General features: G+C 46.7%; 1 protein-coding gene across 2 annotated transcripts in view; it reads left to right on the forward strand.

The window, feature by feature from the left end:
- Nucleotides 1–20,310, forward strand: part of LOC119174124 (fatty-acid amide hydrolase 2-A) — a 76,655-nt gene extending 56,345 nt beyond the window's left edge. For both annotated transcript variants that reach the window (XM_037424933.2, XM_075896193.1), the window contains exons 5-7: nt 13,205–13,485; nt 17,545–17,643; nt 19,645–20,310. In XM_037424933.2, coding sequence (XP_037280830.2) covers nt 13,205–13,485; nt 17,545–17,643; nt 19,645–20,283 — 1,019 coding nt within the window. In that variant the 3' untranslated portion in view covers nt 20,284–20,310. The remainder of the gene's footprint in view (nt 1–13,204; nt 13,486–17,544; nt 17,644–19,644) is intronic.
- Nucleotides 20,311–20,633: the final 323 nt, after the last annotated feature.

Genomic DNA, 20,633 nt, shown 5'->3' on the forward strand with positions numbered 1-20,633 from the left:
TGCGTGCCGTACGTGGAAGCACGGCGACGGTGCGTGAGGAGAAAAAAAAATGGCAGCATATCCACGGTGTCAATGATGGAGAGTGGGGCGAAGCATCCGTCCGTTCATTCGTTCTTGCTTCCGTCTGTCCTGCGTGTGTCTGTGTGGCTGCCCGTGCGTCCATCCGCCCGTCCGCGCGTGCGTCGGCTCGTGCGTCGGCTCGTGCGTGCGCACGTCCATCTGTGCGTCCGTCCCTGCGTTCGTCCATGCATCCGCTCCTGCGTCCGTTCATGCGTCCATCCGTCCATGCAGTCATCCGTGCGTCCATCCATGCATATGTCTGCGTGTCCGTTCGTCCACCTATTCAACACTCCATCTACCACCATCTCGCATCTCTTTATCATATATTCTTCATATAGAAGCACCGCCATCCACCGGGAATTGCAAAGACTGAACGAGATGAGGCACATGCACACTTTCTTACAGCTTGCGCTTCGTGTCTACTTCCCACCTTTAACCACCTCGACTTCATAATATATACTAGTTCACTGTATTCTTGGCACTGCAGCCCATTGCTCGCTAAACCTTTTTAAAAGCAAAGAGGTTACGCCCAGCGAGTAAAACATAGCAATCTTTTCTTGTCAGATAATGCTCAATCTACATGCCATTGTCTGCTAAGGGGGAATGAGAGACTGGAGAATTCGGCTTTAGCTAACGCACACGTTGCGAATTTTTTATTGTTCAACAACGCACAAAACATATCTCCCACCGGCACCACCTTGTAGGTCAAAACGTAAGACTGGTCACACACTACGACTACGACTACGCGGGACGAACGGGTGCCGCTATAAGGAGCTTCGTCATCAGCGTTCGTGTTTTATTATGTATGGGCAGCTCTCGCCGACGCGCGCGTCCAGTGTTTCGGTGGCCTCTCTCTGGCGTCTCACCCGCATTCAGGTTCCCCGGGGCTTCGGCTGAGAAGTCGCCGACCCCTGGGGCCCCTTGGAGGATGGCGTCGAGGCCAGTATGCACCCCGCCAAAAGAACATTGTTTCACGTTTACCGTTCCTGAAGGCGCGCTCTCCGTCGATGAGATCATCGAGTGTCTCGAAGAGACGACCGGTAGCGAAGGGGTGTTGTTCCTGCAACACCTCGGCGCTTTGAAGTTCTTGGTAGCAACGAGGACAGCGGAACAAGCCACCAAGCTCATGGTGAATGAAGGTTTGGTACTTCAGAAGAAAAAAAGTTCAAGTAGAAGTCGTCGGCCCACCAAGTGGGTTGGTGAGGGTGTACAGGTTGCCGCCGTACGTACCCGATGACGCGGTCGTCTCTGCTTTCCAGCCTTTCAGCAAAGTAAGTAGGATAACATATGTTAATCTGCAACGACGTCCGTCTACGTTTACCGGTACACGAGTGGTGAAGATGGAAATGGCAAAGCTGGCACCGAACTTCATTTTGATCCACGGGCACCGCGTTATGTTGAAGTACCGTGGCATGCGTCGCGTTTGTGCGCGTTGCCACAACGAAGGCCACATGGCCGTGGACTGTGCAACACCTTTTCGTCATAGGTGCAGCGCGTTCGGACACGCTGTGGAAGAGTGCACTGAAGCCTGCAGAAGGTGTGGATGTGATCACCCGACAAAAGAATGTTTCAAGCGCAGATCATACGCAGACGCAGCTCAGAAGACGCCGTCACCGAGTGTTCAGGACTTCCCAACAATTGAAGAATCCTCTTCAAGCTCCTCAAGTGTGGCCACGCAATCTAGAACCTATGAAGTACTGCGTCCTCAAAAGAAAATGACTCGAGTCAAGACACCAGACCACTGGGATGAAGAGAGCCTGTCCAATGATTTCGTCGACGCGCAGTCGGAAGACGCAACTCGTGTCAAGCCGGCCAGTACGCCAGGCGGGGCAACTTCAGAGGAACAGCCCGCTCAGACGCAACATGAACACCCAAATTGAAGTTCCACGGAAACGCCCAGTGATTTTTCTTCACTAGTAGGCAGCATCAAAACTCTACATAACTGCAGCGCATCAGTGGCGACTGAGAAGCGCCAAACGCCGGACGAACAGGTACCCATCACAAAAGGCATCGCAGAAAGCACTGCTTTGATTTCCTCTGCCACGACAGCGACAGACGCCAGTGACAGCACAGCAAACGCTAACCTTAGAATGTTTACAACCTTGAAGAACATGAAGGCTAGGCCGTCGACATCGATGAAGCAGCTAAGAAGCCGACCACCAACGTGGAGCAAACCGGCGGACACCGAGGTTTCTACCAAATCCGCCCGATCGGCAGACGCATCGAGTCCTTCGAGTTCACAACGCCGATCCAAGCCAGGCAGTGGGAGCAGCGGCAGCGACTCCGCTAAACAGGGAACATTTAAGAAACCCCGCGTGGGATGGCCACCATGGCAAACGTCACCAACTGTGAGCGACGACGATATGTACTTTTATCAATTGGCTCTCCTCTCTCTTACCTTTTCTTTCCTTTAAGCAACTTCGCCGCCTTTATTTCAACAACGGCATCACTTTCTTTTATGTCGTTCAATGTTCGCGGTTTTCGAAAGCCGGTGAAGCAGCAGGCAGTACTTGTCTCACGCGGGCGTATCGCGTAGACATGCTCTTTTTGCAGGAGACAAACTTCCGTACTAACGACGATAGTTATAGCGCGAGAACAAAACGACGACACAGAGACCAGAAGGACACGAAAGACACGAGCGCTAAATTCCAACTGAGTTTATTGCGCAGAGCACGAAAATATATAGAGGAGACAGTGACCATGTGATAAAAACCATATGGCAGAAGAGCAGAACATGAGTAAGAAAACCAAAAACAAACAACACAAATACAAAGGCACTGAAAAACAGCAAAGAAAAAAACTTAGAAGAAAACGAAACAGAAAGGTAACGATAAAATAACTACCTGCCCGCACCGAATCCTTCGAGGAACCTGCGTTCCTTCTCGGACAAAGCCACGGAGGGCTTGCTAATACAAGGCACCTGTTCGCGTGCCATCTGCGCAGCCTCGACAATGATTCGGGTGCTTACATCTCTGTGTTTGTACAACGTCGCTGTGTCCTCGAAGAGGGGAACACAATTGCACTCAGTGCAGTGCTGGGCAAGAAAACCATCTTTCCCGTTTCTAACACTGTTCGCGTGCTCTCTCAGCCGATCGCTCAGACACCTTCCGGTCGTTCCGACATAACAAGCACCACATGAAAGGGGGGTCCTATAGACGACTTCCCGGGAGCAGGCCGCATACCTGTTTCGATGTTGAACTCTGCATTTTGTTGATGATTTCGTTTTCAGGGGGTTGGTAGATTTGGTGAGGCTGATTAATTTGAACGGTGCAGAGAACAGGACACGAACTCCAACACGTTTTCCGATTTTTTTGAGCCTATGTGATATCTAGTGTATGTATGGAATCACGGCTATCCTTTCACGTTCTGTATCCGTGTTGCTCAGATTCTGTACAGCGATGTTGTACAAACACAGAGATGTAAGCACCCGAATCATTGTCGAGGCTGCGCAGATGGCACGCGAACAGGTGCCTTGTATTAGCAAGCCCTCCGTGGCTTTGTCCGAGAAGGAACGCAGGTTCCTCGAAGGATTCGGTGCGGGCAGGTAGTTATTTTATCTTTACCTCTCTGTTTCGTTTTCTTCTAGGTTTTTTTTGCTGTTTTTCCGTGCCTTTGTATTTGTGTTGTTTGTTTTTGGTTTTCTTACTCATGTTCTGCTCTTGTGCCATATGGTTTTTATCACATGGTCACTGTCTCCTCTATATATTTTCGTGCTCTGCGCAATAAACTCAGTTGGAAGTTAGCGCTCGTGTCTTTCGTGTCCTTCTTGTCTCTGTGTCGTCGTTTTGTTCTCGCGCTCTAACTATCGTCATGCCATACCAACTAGCCCACGCTGCCACACTTCTAAGCCACATTTCGTACTAAGCTTGACGTTGCAGAGTTTCAGGGAAGGTTTCATGTAGAGGCCTTCTTCCCACTCACAGATGCACGTGCACGTGGCATAGGAGTTGTTTTCATGATCGCAATGCTGAGGAGGGATGCTCACTGTCTTGTTGACACCGAAGGCCGCATCGTACCAGTATATGTGGTACCTAACTGAAAACGAGTCAGATTTGTCAACGTATATGTGCCCGTAACGAGATCAGAAACGAACGGTTTCTATAAATGTGTCAGAAATTTTTTGATCAAGCCAATATCATATGTGCTTGTCGGAGATTTCAACTGCGTGCTTGATACTACAGGAGACGTCAGGGGTCCCGGCCAAGGCGCCAACAATTATTACGCCAGAGAAATACAGTAGTTAGTTCAAGATCTCAGGCTGTCAGATGGGTGGTTAAGTCTACATGGAGTCGGGTTCGTCGCAACCCGCGCTTGTGGCATTCAACAAAGCCGAATTGATAGAATTTATCTGCCCAAAGACTTTTAGCGAACCTACAAGCATGTGAGGTGGTCCAGCTTGCGCCAAGCCAGCAGAAACTCAGCGATCATGCTCCGTTACTCTTCACGTTTAACGTGAGCACGACAACGAGAATCCACAAACCATGGAGGATGGACTCAAATATTCTTCATGATGACGAAAGCATTCCCGTACTTCCAACTGAGCTGGCGGCCTCACTGGCCGAAGTGGGTTGCATAAGTCCAATTACATGGGACCACTTAAAATCTCGTTGGCGCCTCATAGCTCAACAGCCAGGAAAAGTGTGCCACGCTCGCCTCACGGCCAAGATGAATGAGATTCTCCGACGCAATCAAATTATTGAAAGAGGTGGGTCAACTACGTTCGCTATGCTCGAATACCTTGAAACTTAAAAAATTAAGTATCAAAATCTTCTAAAGCAGAGGTCTCAGGCTACAAGGCTCGCAAGAGAAATACACTTATCGACAGATGAAATTGCAAACTTGACACATGCGCAAAGGAACCGAGATCGTCGATGCCAGCCGAGCTACATCGATGACGCACTGAAAGAGGATGTTACCATTGTTAATGACCCAGACGAAGTTCAAAACGTTTTCCGAGACTACTTTGCAAAACTGTTTACTGCTGACCATGACGCACCTGGCGACGAGTTTAGTGCTAAACTCTCAGCCTTTTGCGAAGGTTTGCCATCGCTAGGCTTCGAAAGCTGTTTAGTATTATATGCAGAAATTGATAAAGAAGAAGAATGGTATGCCTTAAATCAATGAATATGTCCACGTCGCCAAGCCTAGACGGTATACTCACGGGATTTTATCTGCGCTTCTTCAATATTTTGGGAGATGCGATCACCGATCTCGTGAATGTTTTGTTGCGTGATGGCCATAAACCGCAGTCCTTCAGCGAAGGAAGGGTGATTCTATTACTGAAAGAGAGTATGGAGCCGTAAGATCCTAAATCGGGGAGGCCCCTTACCCTTCTAAACATAGACTATAAGTTAGTAGCAACGCTGCTATCACGGCTTCTGCGGCCTTTCTTGGAAAAATTGTGTCCCCCTTGCAGTCATGTGCAGTACCAGGACGTTCCGCATTCGTACCTCTTACAATCATCAGAGACCTGTTTGCATACGCCAAAAAAAAACAAATCTCAGGAGTATATATTTCTCTTGATCTGGCCAAAGCATTTGATAGAGTTGAACATGGGTATCTCTTCGCTATTTTGCGCATATTTGGCCTCCCAGAGCAGTATCTGCGACTGGTAGAAATACTTTATCAGGACCTGTCAAGCTGTCTTTATTTCAACAATGAAGTGACCGGAAGCTTTGCAATTCAAAAAGGGGTGAGGCAAGGCTGTCCGTTGTCTCCGGTATTACTCATTTTGTCTCTGGAGCCTTTGATTAGACAGGTTGCAAACTGCGAGCGCATAGTGTGTTTCCCGATGCCAGACAAGGAAACGTTCAAAATTGTCGCGTACACCGATGATATTTCGGTATTTTTTTCGTAACTTGTCTAGCTATAGTACATTCCTTGACGTTTTCGCTGAGTATTCCTATCTACCTGGTGCTTTTTTAGACACCACCAAATGTAAGGCATTGCACTTTGGAGGCTTCAGAGAACTATTGCCAGGAGACTTAGAATACGTTCAAGCTGTTAAGGTGTTAGGCGTTTACTTCGACGAAGGAGATATATCACAAAAGACCTGGGATGACGTGCTTTGGGGATCTACCGATGTCATAGCAGCAGACACTCAATTTAACCTGTCACTAACGGCAAAAGCAACAGTCATCAAGACACAGGCACACGCTTTTGCGTTTTAAATAGCACACATCGTCCTGCTACGTCGCCGTGTTACAGGATGCCTCGCCGCTTTGGCGGGCACCTTGCTCTGAGGAGGAAAACCAGCAAAGGTAGAGAGGAAATTTTAACAGCTTCCCACAAACTGTGGAGGCTTGAGCCTCCCCGATATACTAACGTTCACGCGAGCGCTGGCTGCAAAAACAACACAGAAGCTGTTTGATGACAGCAACTAACCCGGGTACAGTCTCATGATGTACTGGAACAGTACACTAAAAGGTACTTTCACGGCCAATCCGTACGTCGGACCACGAGCGGAAATTTTGCTTAAGTTTTACAAAGCTGCTAGTGGCTTAAAAAGAACAGCGGAATCAATAGGTTCATGCAGTCTGGAAGATGTTTCATCGCAAGAAATAAGCGAAATGGTGACAAGTAGCACACTGAGCAAAGAGGAAGAAGCAGCATCCTGCAAGAGAAAATGGAAACAATGGCATTGCAATCGCGTAGCTAATCACGCGCGCAAATTTGATTGGTTGAGAGAATGGAGGGCATTGCCTACGCGTAACCGGTTAGCACGCTGGGGAGTCGTTACAAACGACCGCTGCCCAAACTGTGGCAAAAGAGAGACGACCCAACATTCTCTGTTTCAGTGCTCGGTGGCGAGAGGCGTCTGGCACATGGTACAACGCCTCTTTGACTTTCGCACGGCGCGCATGAGAACAGAGCGTGGGCTGTTTGCAAGACTGGTCTTTACAGTAACATTGTACGTACTGTGGCGGCGGCGCTGTTCAGCGGAAGTACGGCACAAGCCGCATAGAGGCGCCTATCCCGCACTACAGAAAATTCGGCTCATTGTGGGGAATTACCTAGATCAGCAGCTGGAAACGCATGGCGAAGAGGCCTTCCTTCGACGATGGCACACACGTTTCTTCAAAGTAAGAGAGGGACAGCTGAGGTTTCCAGTTGTCCCATACTAGCCACGCGCCCACTCTAGCACGCATGCATAAGTGTTATCCTGTTAAATGTGATTGACCTGATTCTTTTTAATGTTCCTCTCACTTGTAACATTTAGATACTCAGTGATCAATTAGATTTTGGTGCTCATTTGTAAGATGTATACACTGTCTTTACTCGTTTTCGATGTTTTGTTTGTGTACGTACAAGTTAAGTGTACAATAAACTTCCCTTTTTCGCCCTTAAAAAGTCACCCAAGAGCACGCGCAACAGCCACATCGACGCAAACGATTTATCGGAACAAGGCTCGTGGCACGTGACCCGAGCTGTGAGAGAAATCCCAGTGGATGAGCTGGCACTGTGCGTTGGGACTACGCTTCGCGAAGACGTGGGAAACGAGTGTCACATCAGTGACGGGGGCAGCATACCTGCCTGGTTCTGCAGGATGTCAGCGTGAGCAGGCTTGGGATGTGTCCGTACACCTCGGAGGTCCCGAGTGATGCAGCCCGAACATGCAGCTCCTTTCCCAATACTTCCTGGTAGACTTGCAGCTATCCCACATTCGGCTAGGACAGGAGCAGCCCAAACCAGTCAGCAGAGTGGACACGTCAGCACGCAAGTACATGACGAGCTAGGCCTAGCGACGCTGAAGATTGAGACGGGAACCGCAACACCGGAAATGAGGACGAGCGGTTCGTGCGGTGGGATCGACTGACGGCGAACGTAAAATGTGGAGCAGCCCGTCAACGACGAAGGACTCGATGAAACGTCGGCAAAGCAAAGGGCAACTATTCGCAACGCCACGAGTTCGAAAACATTTCCACTGCTGCTGCCATATTGACTTTGGGGCAGCAGCTAGAGTAGCATTGAATTGGGACTGGGCTACAGTCAGTTTGCGTTTGCCAATGTGCGCGGATTGATATTGAGTTATTGGTTGTTATCAAGCTATTGATTATTATTGAGTTTTTGAGTGTTATTGAACGTGAATTTTGTCTATTGGTTTTGTCCGTTCAGGGTATAAAGTGTGTTCGTCTTACCACACTCACGTTTCCCGTCTATCTCTAAAATCCATCTTTCGCAAGCGTCCCACAAGATGCCCCGCCATGGTGGTTTAGTGGCTAAGGTACTCGGCTGCTGACCCGCATGTCGCGGGATCGAATCCCGGCTGTGGCGGCTGCATTTCCGATGGAGGCGGAAATGTTGTAGGCCCGTGTGCTCAGATTTGGGTGCACGTTAAAGAACCCCAGGTGGTCAAAATTTCTGGAGCCCTCCACTACGGCGTCTCTCATAATGAAATGGTGGTTTTGGGACGTTAAACCCTACAAATCAATCAAATCAATCAATCAAGCGTCCCACAAGATGAATTACTAAAACAATCTGTCAGGGCAAGACACGTACTATATTGTGGGCGCTATGTGCCGATTTGCGCGTGGAGTGTGCCAGCCAGCGCATTTTAGAACGATAACCTTATGCTGCAATAACCATTGGGATTGTTGAGTTTTAACATTCCTAAACGAACTATGAAAGATAGTGTAGTAGAGGCACCCGAAAATTTGACCACCAGGGTTCTTTAAAGGGCACCTCATTTAGGCACGCGGGCCTCAAGCATTCGTACCTTCGTTAAAATTGCGACCACAGCAGCTGTATTTCATACTTTGAGTCATATGTGAGAAGACACGGCGTTACTTCTGGTACTGTGTTCGCAGCCGCATTCCGGTGGACGCCGTATGATAAAATCTTATGTGCTCAGATATAAGAGGACGTTAACCCCATGTCATCGAACTATCAGGCCCTCTATCTGTCACATTCTTATTGCGTGTTTTGGACGCAAAAGCACCAACATTATTACCGCTTGTTATGCAGTAAGTAGTAGAAAAAAGCTCAAAAACCACGGGGATGACCCGTTACACTACGCTACAAGTTAAGTAACCTAAAACTCAACATTGCGAAGTGCTCGCAATGTTGACTTTCAAGTCAATAAATGTATGTCAACCCTTCAAGATCCGCCACTGTCCAATCTTTTGGCACGGCAAAAAAAAAATGACCGATTCCACGCACCTTGGGAATCAATGTTGTGCGAAGCATGCCGAGGGAAGGTGACCGGGTTGTAATTTTTTACTGAGCAATATAGGTGATGAAAGGAACATAAATATATGTGTAAATGTTGCATGCACAGACGTATGTTGACGAATTGCAGATATTTATCTAACCACTTGTTTGCATTGCACAGGAACATGAGTACTAGCAATACTAGAAGCGGTAGGTATACATGAAGCGCTGGTGCGCGTGAGGGTGGTAGCACTGGACACTGCTATGTAAATCAACTTCATCGCACGGCGCCCAACTACAATTGACGATAACCTAACATTATGGTTATATAAAAAGGCTACATCAGAAGTGTAATATACGGAGCAATATGAGCTCGAACAAGTGAGCGCGTCGCAAGTACCATGAAAACCAAGACGACGTGACATATGCATGGCGCTGCGGAAGTCGTACGGGAAAGCAGGGGGGCCCTTCAACTGTTCATTTACAGTACTTGGCAACGTGGCTTTCAACGAGATGGGGATGATTTTTTTTTGTATAGCAAGTTCTGAAAGCTGAAGGGTTATTTTCTGAAGTCATCCACCGTTTTGTAGAACAAGAAAAACATGTTCTCAGGTCGAGTTTGTATAACATACTGTTGAAATAGATCGTTTCTACCACCTGGTAGACTCACGGCATTAACTGAGTGAGGATATTTAGGGAGCTTATGTTTGCAAGGGGGTGAACCTCGATGTCACTGTGAACAGACTTCAATGTCTGCATGGTCTTCCTGAAGAAAAATCAACTTATCACTGCAGACACCTCAAAGGACTTCTAGTGCAAAGCTCAAGACCATGCTTTATTATATGACGGTAACCATAACGACAGGGAAGACAGATCAAACAAATGGTTATCTAGTGATGTTCTCTCTAAACCGCATAACTCCGCTAGCCTATAGTTCTCATACACTTAATATTGTTTTTATCCATAATTTAATTTCCGGTAGCATGTTTACTTCCTGTGAACGAATCTGTACAATAGACTGCTTAAAAACTTTACAAGCTGTGAGTATTGCCAGAAAATAGTAGGGCACTCCATTATATTACACCAACCCCCCCCCCCCCCCTCCCTCCAAGCCACTATACTAGGCTAGAAGGAAAGCACAGAGGAGCAACAAGGGACAAACCAAGCTTTTCTAGGTAAGATTTTATTGCAAACGGCATCCAAAAAGCATCTGGTCTTAATTTCTTCAAAGCGTCCTGCCTCTTTTGCTGGAAGCTTGTGTCCTCGCAGAGGGCCTACAACAAAGCAATAAGGCGAAAAGTCATACGCGGCGCCGACCGCATATACAGAGTCCATACACACTCTCTCTATAAGCAGTAACTAAAATACCAGTTCACGATATTAAATAATCTCTCAGGCTGGTTATAAAGCAAAAGGACGACAAAAATAACGACGCAGCACCAATCTCCCATACGGCATATTTAAGTTATGGGCCAACAACCGACTTGCTTAGTGCCCATAAACTACATCATTCAGGAGCAACAGGCATACAGAAGGGCGGACGGACACGACTAGTAAATCGGTCCCTTCTATATTATTGAAGCGAAGTCGTTTTTGCCAATCTTGAGTAAATTTCCGTGTGGTTCCGCTTGTCATTGAAGGGAATAACGCATGCCCCATGGCAAGCGGCGCTAAATTTAGTTGTGTTGCAGCTGTGCCTTGAAAAGGGGCTCGATCACACGGCGCTGCCCTTTCAGGGGCGACGCTCCTTAAAGCGGCACCCGTTCGTTCCTCGTCGTAGTACGTACCATGACTCACGCTTTGACCAGCTCGGTGGTGCCGGTGGGAGATTTCTCCTGTGTGCTGTTGAACAATAAAAATTCGCAGCGTGCGCGTTAACCGAAAGCCGAATTCTCCTGTCTCTCTTTCACCATTAGCAGCCATTGGCATGTACATCGAGCACTATCTGACAGGAAAAGTTTTCTACGTTATACTCGCAGGGCGTAACCTCCTTGGTTTTAGAAAGGTTTAGTGAGCGTTGGGCCGCGGTGCCATGAATACAGTGAACTAGTATACACCATGAACTCGAGGTGGTTAAAGGTGGGAAGTAGACACGAAGCGCAAGCTGTAAGAAAGTGTGTGTGTGCCACCTCTCGTTTAGTCGTCGAAATGTCCGCTGGATGGCGGTGCTTCTATATGTGGAATATATGATGAAAAAATGCGAGATGGTGGTACTAGGAGTGTTCACTAGATGAACGAACGGATACACAGATAGATGCATGGACGGAGACACGGATGGCTGCACGGACGCATGGATGCACGGACGGACGCAGGGGTGGATGCATGGACGAACGCAGGGACGGACGCACGGATGGACGTGCGGACGCACGAAGACACGCATGCACGGACGGGTGGACGGACGCAGGGATGGTGACACAGACAGACGCATAGATACACGGAAGCAAGAACGAATGGACGGACATAGTTTTAATTAGTGGCTCCACTTATGTTTCCTTGCTCGGCGTCACAAGGCATTTGCTAAGGTTCAGTCCTCTGTCCAAAACATTGTAGATGCCGTCGGGAAGAGGCATGTCTCTGAGGGTCGAGACACCATCGAATTTAGCCCTTGTAACCTTATAGGTTCGAAAGCACGAAGTTCAGCTAAAGTTAGCATCCACATAAAATGTGCCGTTCACGTTGGAGTGACCAATTTTGTTATTGTTGTAGTCACGTGTGTTTTGCCTGCCAAGATACAAATGTGTTCGCATTCTTAAATATAGAATAGTTGTAATTCAGCGCACCGTTCTGTCTCTTCCTTTACTTTTCTGTTGTTTTCGAGCTGTTTCTTAATATATATGACTAAGCATAGAAAAATCTCAGCTCGGCTTAAGCAGGGTGATTTACAGGGTGATTTCATTAGCTTAGGTATGCATAGCAAATTAGGTTTTATAATGCTAGAAATTTCTTTATAAGGCTCGTCAATGGATACATTGGTTTAGATAGGCAAATAGTGGTTTTGGGACGTTAAACCCCACAAATCAATCAATCATGGTTTAGATAGGCACAGCTGTTCTTAATTTTGCGTGACGCCGCCACCGCGCAAACATGAGCGCGGTTTCTTCTCTACGTCGCAAACCATACAAATGGCGGGCACAACACCATTGCTGTAAGGAAAAAAAGAAAGAAAAATAGCGTACATTTTTTAGAACTCGATTGCTACGCAAGCTGAAAGGGAAAGAGAAGAGAGACAGGGCAAAGCCCAGTTTTCAAGTATGAACCAACTAGTCTGCAAAGAAGTATTGCTTCAAGGAATACGTTTGACTGCCTTTTCAAAAATTTTGGTTCAGTAGGGCAGCATTTTTTTTTTTTGCTTTCTGATGCATAGAACGACTTTTTGTAAAATTGGAGAACAACTAGCCTCTTTCACATTACAACCCGCCGTTCTTAGCTCTGTCACCGTTGACGACGAACGGCGGCGAACCAAGCCAAGTCTTCACCTTTTTCATGTGTGCGTGTGTCTTTTCTTTTTTGCCGCAACGCAATTCCAGATATCACGCGAGATCAAAAAAAAGATAAAAGTCTTGCAGCACGTGGTGGAAGGCACGCAAACTAAACGCCGATGACCACGAAAGATAAATATGCATGTTACCTTGGTGAAACCCAATTACGTGATTGTCAGGGCCTCGAGTTTATATATGACTTAGAGCACAAGTTGTTCCATAATAATTGATGATAAGTGTGCCAACTATTTCCACTGGGTAAATTTAACATTTTTTATACTGCAGAGAAACTGTGGATTCAGGCCGCTTATTGTCGTGTTAGTGTGTTATTGAAAAAAGTTAAATGAGCAAGCTTTATCTGAATGTCGGACAGTGTTAGATCTTTACATTCCCCTTGCTTTTAATTATTCATTGCACAGGTCTTACCACTCCGGTTCCTTCAGTTGCTCTTTTACGTTGTGAGTTATGCCTGTGCTGGACTGCTGATGAACACCAGTGTGCCTTCCGTTCCGCAGGTGGTGAGGGCAGCTTGGTGTCAGCAGCAGGCTCGGCTCTGGGTCTGGGCACCGACATTGGCGGTTCCATCCGGATGCCCGCCTTTTTCAATGGCCTGTTTGGCCATAAGGCGTCTCCAGGCCTGACGGGGCTTGGGGGGCAGTTCCCTCAGGTGCGCGGTCATCACATGGCTTTCGCGTCCTCCGGTCCGCTCTGCCGATACGCTCAAGACCTGGCGCCCACGCTGGTCGCTCTGGTCGGATCGCAGCAGGCGCGCCACAGGCTGCGCTTACACGAGCCGGTAAACCTCCTCGACAAAGAAAAGATCGAACGAAAAGAGAGTTGCTTGAATTTTTCAGTCATTGGCATCGCTGCTAAGTGGAGGAATATCGAGTTCGTAATTGTTCTTCCGACTCTTCAGATAAAGCTATCGGTATTGCTTCCTAAGTCTTGAGCTCCCCTGGTCCTCTCTCGAGAACTACTGCCATAGCAAAGAATACTGTTGGGTGAGTTGGTATTCTGTTATGAAGCAAACTGTGCGAAATAATCGAACCAAATGGGAAAAGACAGCACAAGCACAAGTTCTTAGCATTCGCTAAGGCTGTTGTTCTTTTCTTCCTTCGTCCACGTATTTCGCCCAGTTTCCTTCAGAGAGTGTTAGCAATCAGGGAAGGTTGAACGATTGATACCGCTTGTAAAATCTTCCGCTGAGTAAGAAAAACAAACCTGCGGTTGTTTGAATACGTCCATTTCCCATATATTTTAATCGACTTAGGTAGTATTCTTCAGTTTTATATTGATTCAGTGCATAAAATGACTTTGCTGATGCGTTGGATCAGATGTCTAATTACAGCCGCATCGGATGGTTCATGTAGTCCGAAATCATTCGTACAGAACTTCCACAAATTTTTTTGCCTCACAGTACCGTGACCACCGTAAACTCCTCAGAGAGCACCTCTACAAAGCCTTTAACGCACCTTATAGGCGGAAATCTGAAACATTTTAGCAGAATTATGTATACGGGGTTTCTGTTATTCGCAATGCCTGGTGATTATGGAAGCTGTGCCGAAACTGTATCCCGAAGGACCTTAGTTCTTAGCAGAGACAGTAGGGCAAAAAGCAGTACATTTATCGATAATGAAAGCGCAAAAAATAGGGATATGAAAGGAATAGAACTGGACTGCGAATCAATCGTTGGAACAAAGCGGGAAAGCGGTGGTGCTGTCAAAACTACGTCGTGAAGAAATAGGCGGTTGTTCGTCTTTGAAAACGTTGCTTATTGAACATAAAGCACTTGAAACACTTTGCAACCTTCCAAACACCCCGTAGCAATAATAGCACGTGCAAGACCGAAATAAAATACGGCAGAGCAAAGTACGAGACACACACACACACACGCACACACACACACACACAAAACAGCTGATCCCTCTTTATATGAAATGGCATAACACGAAAGTGAAACGCGTCTTCATAGGTGTAGTTGAGCGTTTATTGTGAATTGTTCCACCACAAGGGTGAAAAACATCGATGCTACAGCAACGAATAGCGATGCCACGCGAGGAACATTGAGCAGTTTGCAACTTGCAGTGTGCACACCAAGCAGAAAGCATGTGCGAAATGAGCAATAACAGGACGAGCGCAGGCTCACAAGTGTCAAAGCTCGACACTTAATGTATGCATTTGTAGCAAAAAGACGCATGAAAATAACACAGAAGTATACCAGAGAGAAACACTAACAGCTGCCACAATTCTTACTTTTTGGTTTGCCAGCAGCGTGCTCTTTCGGTAAACACCGCCACGCCACGGCAGCAAGTGCTCTCCTGAATCACGAATATTATGTGCGCGCGCGCAGGAGATACCCCGCTCCGTCGAGGCAGCGCTGATCTAAACGCGAGGGGACGAGCTTTAAATTGCGCAAAACGCAAGCCTGTCGCCCCATCTCACTACTGTTGACAAAATCCCGCTAACGTTGCGGAGCTCTGAGGACGGCCAAAGGTTGCATGGCGTGTCTAAATAAATTACCCTTTGCAGTTTTGGTGACGGGCGGTTCATGCACTAGTGGCCGCCGCCGCCCACTGCATATGGTTAAGTAGCTGGCTCCAGGCCCCTCAACGGACCTTTATTTCTCGTTTTTTGCAGTCTTTTAGTAATATTTTACGTCGTCATAACCGTGAATAAAATACGTCCACGAAGCCGTGGGGGACCCCGGCATAAAACACTTCAGTGTTAAAAAAAGCTAAACTAACCGTATATGAGGCACTGTACTTCTTCAAACAGTCAAACGCGCCTATAATAATACTGGCTTTAATAGTATACCACTTATAGAAACGAGAAAATGCTGCACTGTTGGCTTTTTAATGTTTTCCATTAATTAACCCGTCTTTTACAATGCCAGGATGTCACTTTATTCATTATAACAATGCAATCTGGCAGCTGTGTTCATGCCACAAGTTATCAAACGTGAATTTTCTTGAATAAAAAAACAAAAACTTCAAGCTGCTCAACCACCGCCCACTTCCCCAACATCAAGTGCACGCCTCATTCGATTTGCGGTACGGTTCACCTCATGTTGCTACGCGCTGCCGCAAAGCCAATTTTTAGAATTCGTTAACCTAATCTGCAGGACTTTCTGCTAATGCTGTTTCATATGGGTAAATGAGCGAAAATTGAGATTTCAAAGTTTTTCAGCACGTGTAACTTGCCACTTTTCCATACAATGGCTCTGTAAGACTTGTGCCAGTGTCTTGAAAGCATTCGAAATATCGGCACCTTTATTATATTTACGAATAATTTCTGTTGGGATATCCAACACGACCGCCGCCGCCGGCGTCATGCACCGAATATGTATGCGTAGCTATACATAGGAAATCTCAAGAAAGAAAAAATCGGCCCAGTATCTGCATGTTACACCGCCAATGGCGTCGAAAGACGATAGTCTTGCGTCTGGAGAGAGTGAACAAAACGTTTATTTGATGTTCTGCGCAAGAAAATCGGTTAATATTATTCAGGAGGCGCTGCGTTAGAGTGCGTCGAGCATGAAGCGGAGGCGAATTAGGGGATCAAGTCACGTCACACCTGAGACATGAGCGCTATCTGGCAGTTATCCTGGAAAACGAGGCGCACGCCGTGTGCGCCCGTCTCTGAGTTGATAAGGTGTAGAACGCGAAGCAACGGGTAGGTGCCGCCACCGCGTCGTCTTGGCAAAGCGTTGGAAACACTTGCCGTATCATGGAAGCGTTGCATCGTCAGCACAGCGTGATAAAGGCTACAATTCTTAAAATTACATATCCATGCCTTTTCTAGTAAATACTACACATACATGATATTGACGTGCTCCTATAGTGCCTCAGATATGCGCAATAGTTGCTTTTTAATTTACAATCGCACAAGTAGGAACGCTGAACCTTGAGCAATATTGATGGCCGCTGCGGATGGAATCGGCCGTTTAAAGTATCGCATGGTCCCTTTGGTGCCCTTTAGAATGCCGTTAAGGGTGGACGAACAGACAAAAGTACAGACAGCCAGATCAAAAGTTCTGTGTCGAAGGTCCCCAAGAAAGAATATTGTCTTTAAAATAGCCGCCATGCTCGACACCTAGCCCGTCGCGATGCGCCAAAGCGATTATCTCCCACGCGTACTTATCTCCCCCTCGGAAGAAGGTGAGGGCTAGGTGCTCGTACGCGTGCGCTTATCCTTCAGTCGGGAAAATCGTGTGCTTTGTCCTTTCACCGGAACGATTGCGTTAGTTTCCTCGGTCACAACAATGCGAGCGATGTGATGGTGCTTTTCAAACACTGTGAAGTAACAACTGGGACACTCGTTCGCACTCATATCCGTACCTGTGTTCTAATTTAGTGCGTCGTTTTTGTTTAAAGAGCACGTCAGGCGTCGAGCTGTAAACGTTGGTACTTAGCTCTTGTCCTGGGTGTGTTGTTTTCGTACGTCATTTGTGCGTGAGCAGCACGTTTAATGTTGTTATTGTTGAAGTTGTTGCTTTTCCACTCATTGCTTCGCCCTTTCGGCGAAACTGCGGCTTTTTTTCCTGTAAATCGCGCATTTGACAAATTTCAGCCATTGAAAAAATTTATTTTGGGGCTTGAGGACATTTCAATTTGCTGGTTATGTTATAGTGAAATTTGTATTTTCTAATGTCAATTTTGCACTACCGTGGTTACGTCCAGTGCGAGCAGCACCTCGTCAGGAGGCAAAACACCTACTTTTGTCCTGGCTGCGGGCAATGCAATTGTATTGTAAAAAAACTAATATTATAAACCTATTCGGTCTACTAAAAGGCTTTGATTTCCAAGTGCGGCGCTCATGGACTTGTGGTGACACCAGTGCCTTTCTCCTCCTGCAGGTGGACCTCAAAAGCATTCGCGTGCACTACCTGACCGAAATAGACAGGTGCTTCACCTTATCGGCTGTTCATCCAGACGTAAAAGTGGCTGTAACGGATGTGAGTTTTCCAGCATTCGCAACAATTATGCCGAGTATACGGCAGAAGAGACCGCCCCTTAAGGCCTTATATTCATTTGTAATCGGTAAATACCGTCTGTAGGGTCATCCACAGAAGGGTGCTGATTCGGTCGGTTCTTATGGTTAATACACTTCTCGTAACTCCCACCGTTTCGAAATGCTGTTCCCAGGTTTTTAATGTGGGCAGTTGTATGATTCACGGTAATTTAAAAAATGAAGGTCTAACGCTATGCAGTTCATTCTAAAGAAGTGTAACGACGCGCGGCAATTTCAACACGCTCCTTGTTGTGGCACATACGTGAGGGCAGGCTATCGCGTGCGTTGCGCATCTGTTACACATAGCGAAACAAGATTGTCTGCCGCGGTAGATTAGCACGTAAATGGAGTGACGCATTCTACTGGGCATCATTTTCATTCCGATTGATAGAAGCGAGAAGGCGAAATCCTAAAAACACCCGTTTGTGTATACTTGGGCGCACGTTCATGAAACCTAAGCTGTCAAAACCAATCCAGGGTGCCTCATTACAGAGTGAATTTCAAGCATATTGTGTTTTGGGCACATGAGACTTGCGTGAATTCAGTTTATTTCAGCACAAGGGAAAATGAAAACGACATTTTTATTGCTGGAGAGCGACTAATAATGATTGGGACATACTAACCTTCCTAAATTGATTTACGTTCAGGAACTGTTCAGACCTCTGAAACAATAATGGATGAGAACAGCAAGCGAAACACAAAGCAGTCGCTAAAGTTGTGCATTTTGACACTGAAATTGCACATTTGACCACCTACGCCCCTAATACGTGTCATCGGCTGAGTACAGACGATTAATATAGAATTGGGATCAGTCCCTGCTAGGCTACATATAAATGTTTCAAATTGCACGCTATAGTTTTTGCTTACAAAAACACCACCTTTCGGCCTCTCATCTGTGCGCAGCGTATTGTGGCATTTCTCACCATGAACGCTTGTGACATCGAGTGATATTACTGAATTGCGGGACATATCTAATCACAAGAAGGAACAAATTTGGCGTCAAAAGATTTTACAGATGAATGACACAGAACTGGTGTAACATACGAAATGATTCATACAATTTTGCGTCAGAGAGGTTCGTAAAGAGAAAGGCACATAGTCAGTGTCGCATACTAAGAATATCATTCCCCGAGTGCACCAAAACAGTGCTGAAACCAGTGTACCATTAGCTTCATGCGTACTAATGGCTGTTTTAATGTGCGTCAATCATTACCACTGAAACATGGTGTAGTGAAATGCTTGATCACATTGATAAGAACATGACCATATTATGTTCTCGTCATATTCATCATGCATAGGTAGGTAACTTGAAAAAATAAGTTGTCAAGTTTCTTTGTTCAGTGTTTAGGACTGATCAGTATACTTTTCAAGAGATACTTATTAATAATATTCGCTGTTTATTGGATTGTATGTTCTCCCTGTGAAATGCCAGTTCTCACTCCCTTAGGTTAATGAACTAAATAAATGAAATAAAATACATTGCGTATAATTGAAAGGTGTTAACATCTGTGATGGAAGATGCATTTTTTACGCTGGTAACCACATTTGAGCAGACCAAGTTACACAAGGACTAAACTGGGCACTAGCTGCCCGTCTCATTCTGACTACGGTAAACATTAAACCAAGATTCATTTCAATGAAAATAAGAATTACACACAAATGGGAAAATTGTAGGACGCAATGTTTCTGTTTCAAGTAATTCTCTCATTGTGCTTGCTAGCGCTTGTCATGAAGTGACATTTGCCATATTACCGGAAAGAGTTGGATTGTGAAGTGTAGCGAAATCAGTTTTTTAACACTGATGACGCGTTACAAAACCACCTCGTAGAGTACGCCCATACGCCCTAGAAAAGAACTATGAACTAGAGGTCTGAGTGATCGTGTGGGCTTCATTATGTGCTTGTTAGTTCTGGCACGAACATAGATGCTTGGCCATTTATCGCAGGTGGCGTCACATCTGCGGGACACCGTGGGCCTCCGGGTGTCTCCCGTGCGTCTTCCCTCTCTGCGTCTTGCCTTCGAAATGTGGGCCGCCATGATGGCTTCGGGCGACGCACCAAGCTTTCAAGAAGCGCTACGAGAGTGTGGCAGCCCAATCTATCCCGGCTTCGAGCTACTGCGTTGGTTGGTCGGCCAGTCCGAGCACACAATCAACGCCATAACGCTCGCCCTCGCCGAAAACATCGGCCCGATCGCCAAGAAGGACTCGTCCAAGGCGCGCTCACTGTGTACTCGGGTCGAGCGACTGAGACTCGATCTGGAGTCTCTCCTAGGAAGCGACGGTGTGCTGTTGCTCCCAACGCACCCGGAACCAGCGCCTTACCATGGCGTGCCCACCCTTAGAGCTTTCAATTTCGCCTACTCGGGCGTGTTCAACGTCCTGGGTCTCCCTGCCACGGCTTGCCCTGTCGGCCTAGGCGCCAGATCGCGGCTGCCCGTCGGCGTGCAGCTGGTGGCTGCCAGGGACAACGACAGAGTGACACTCGCACTGGCACTCGAGATCGAAAATGCATTCGGAGGCTGGCGGGATCCCGCAACCACGGTGACTGACACACAAGCGAATGGTCACGTTCGTCAGGTGTAACAAACAATAAATATTCACACATTAGAATACACCTCGTCCTCGTCCTGATATAGTCACACAAGTTATCACAACTGAACTCCATTACGCCATGAAGGTTCTCTTACAAATATAGAGAGCCTTCGATGCGTGCAGCACAGTTACACTTGCCGTACCAGGTGTATGACTTCATTCTTCGTACAGAGTGCACCACTGTCAATAGCACTTCTGTCGTTCCAGAAATTTTTCATGCTCAACATACCCCTTTCTTGAGTACTCAAATCAGATTGTCTGTGTTTCAAATGATCTATTCTGCTATCCTCACTAAACCTGTTTGTCCAGGTTTGACTTTCAAAAGAAATGGTAATACAGCT

Source organism: Rhipicephalus microplus, chromosome 5, assembly GCF_043290135.1.
Source record: "Rhipicephalus microplus isolate Deutch F79 chromosome 5, USDA_Rmic, whole genome shotgun sequence".
Lineage (NCBI taxonomy): Eukaryota > Metazoa > Arthropoda > Arachnida > Ixodida > Ixodidae > Rhipicephalus > Rhipicephalus microplus.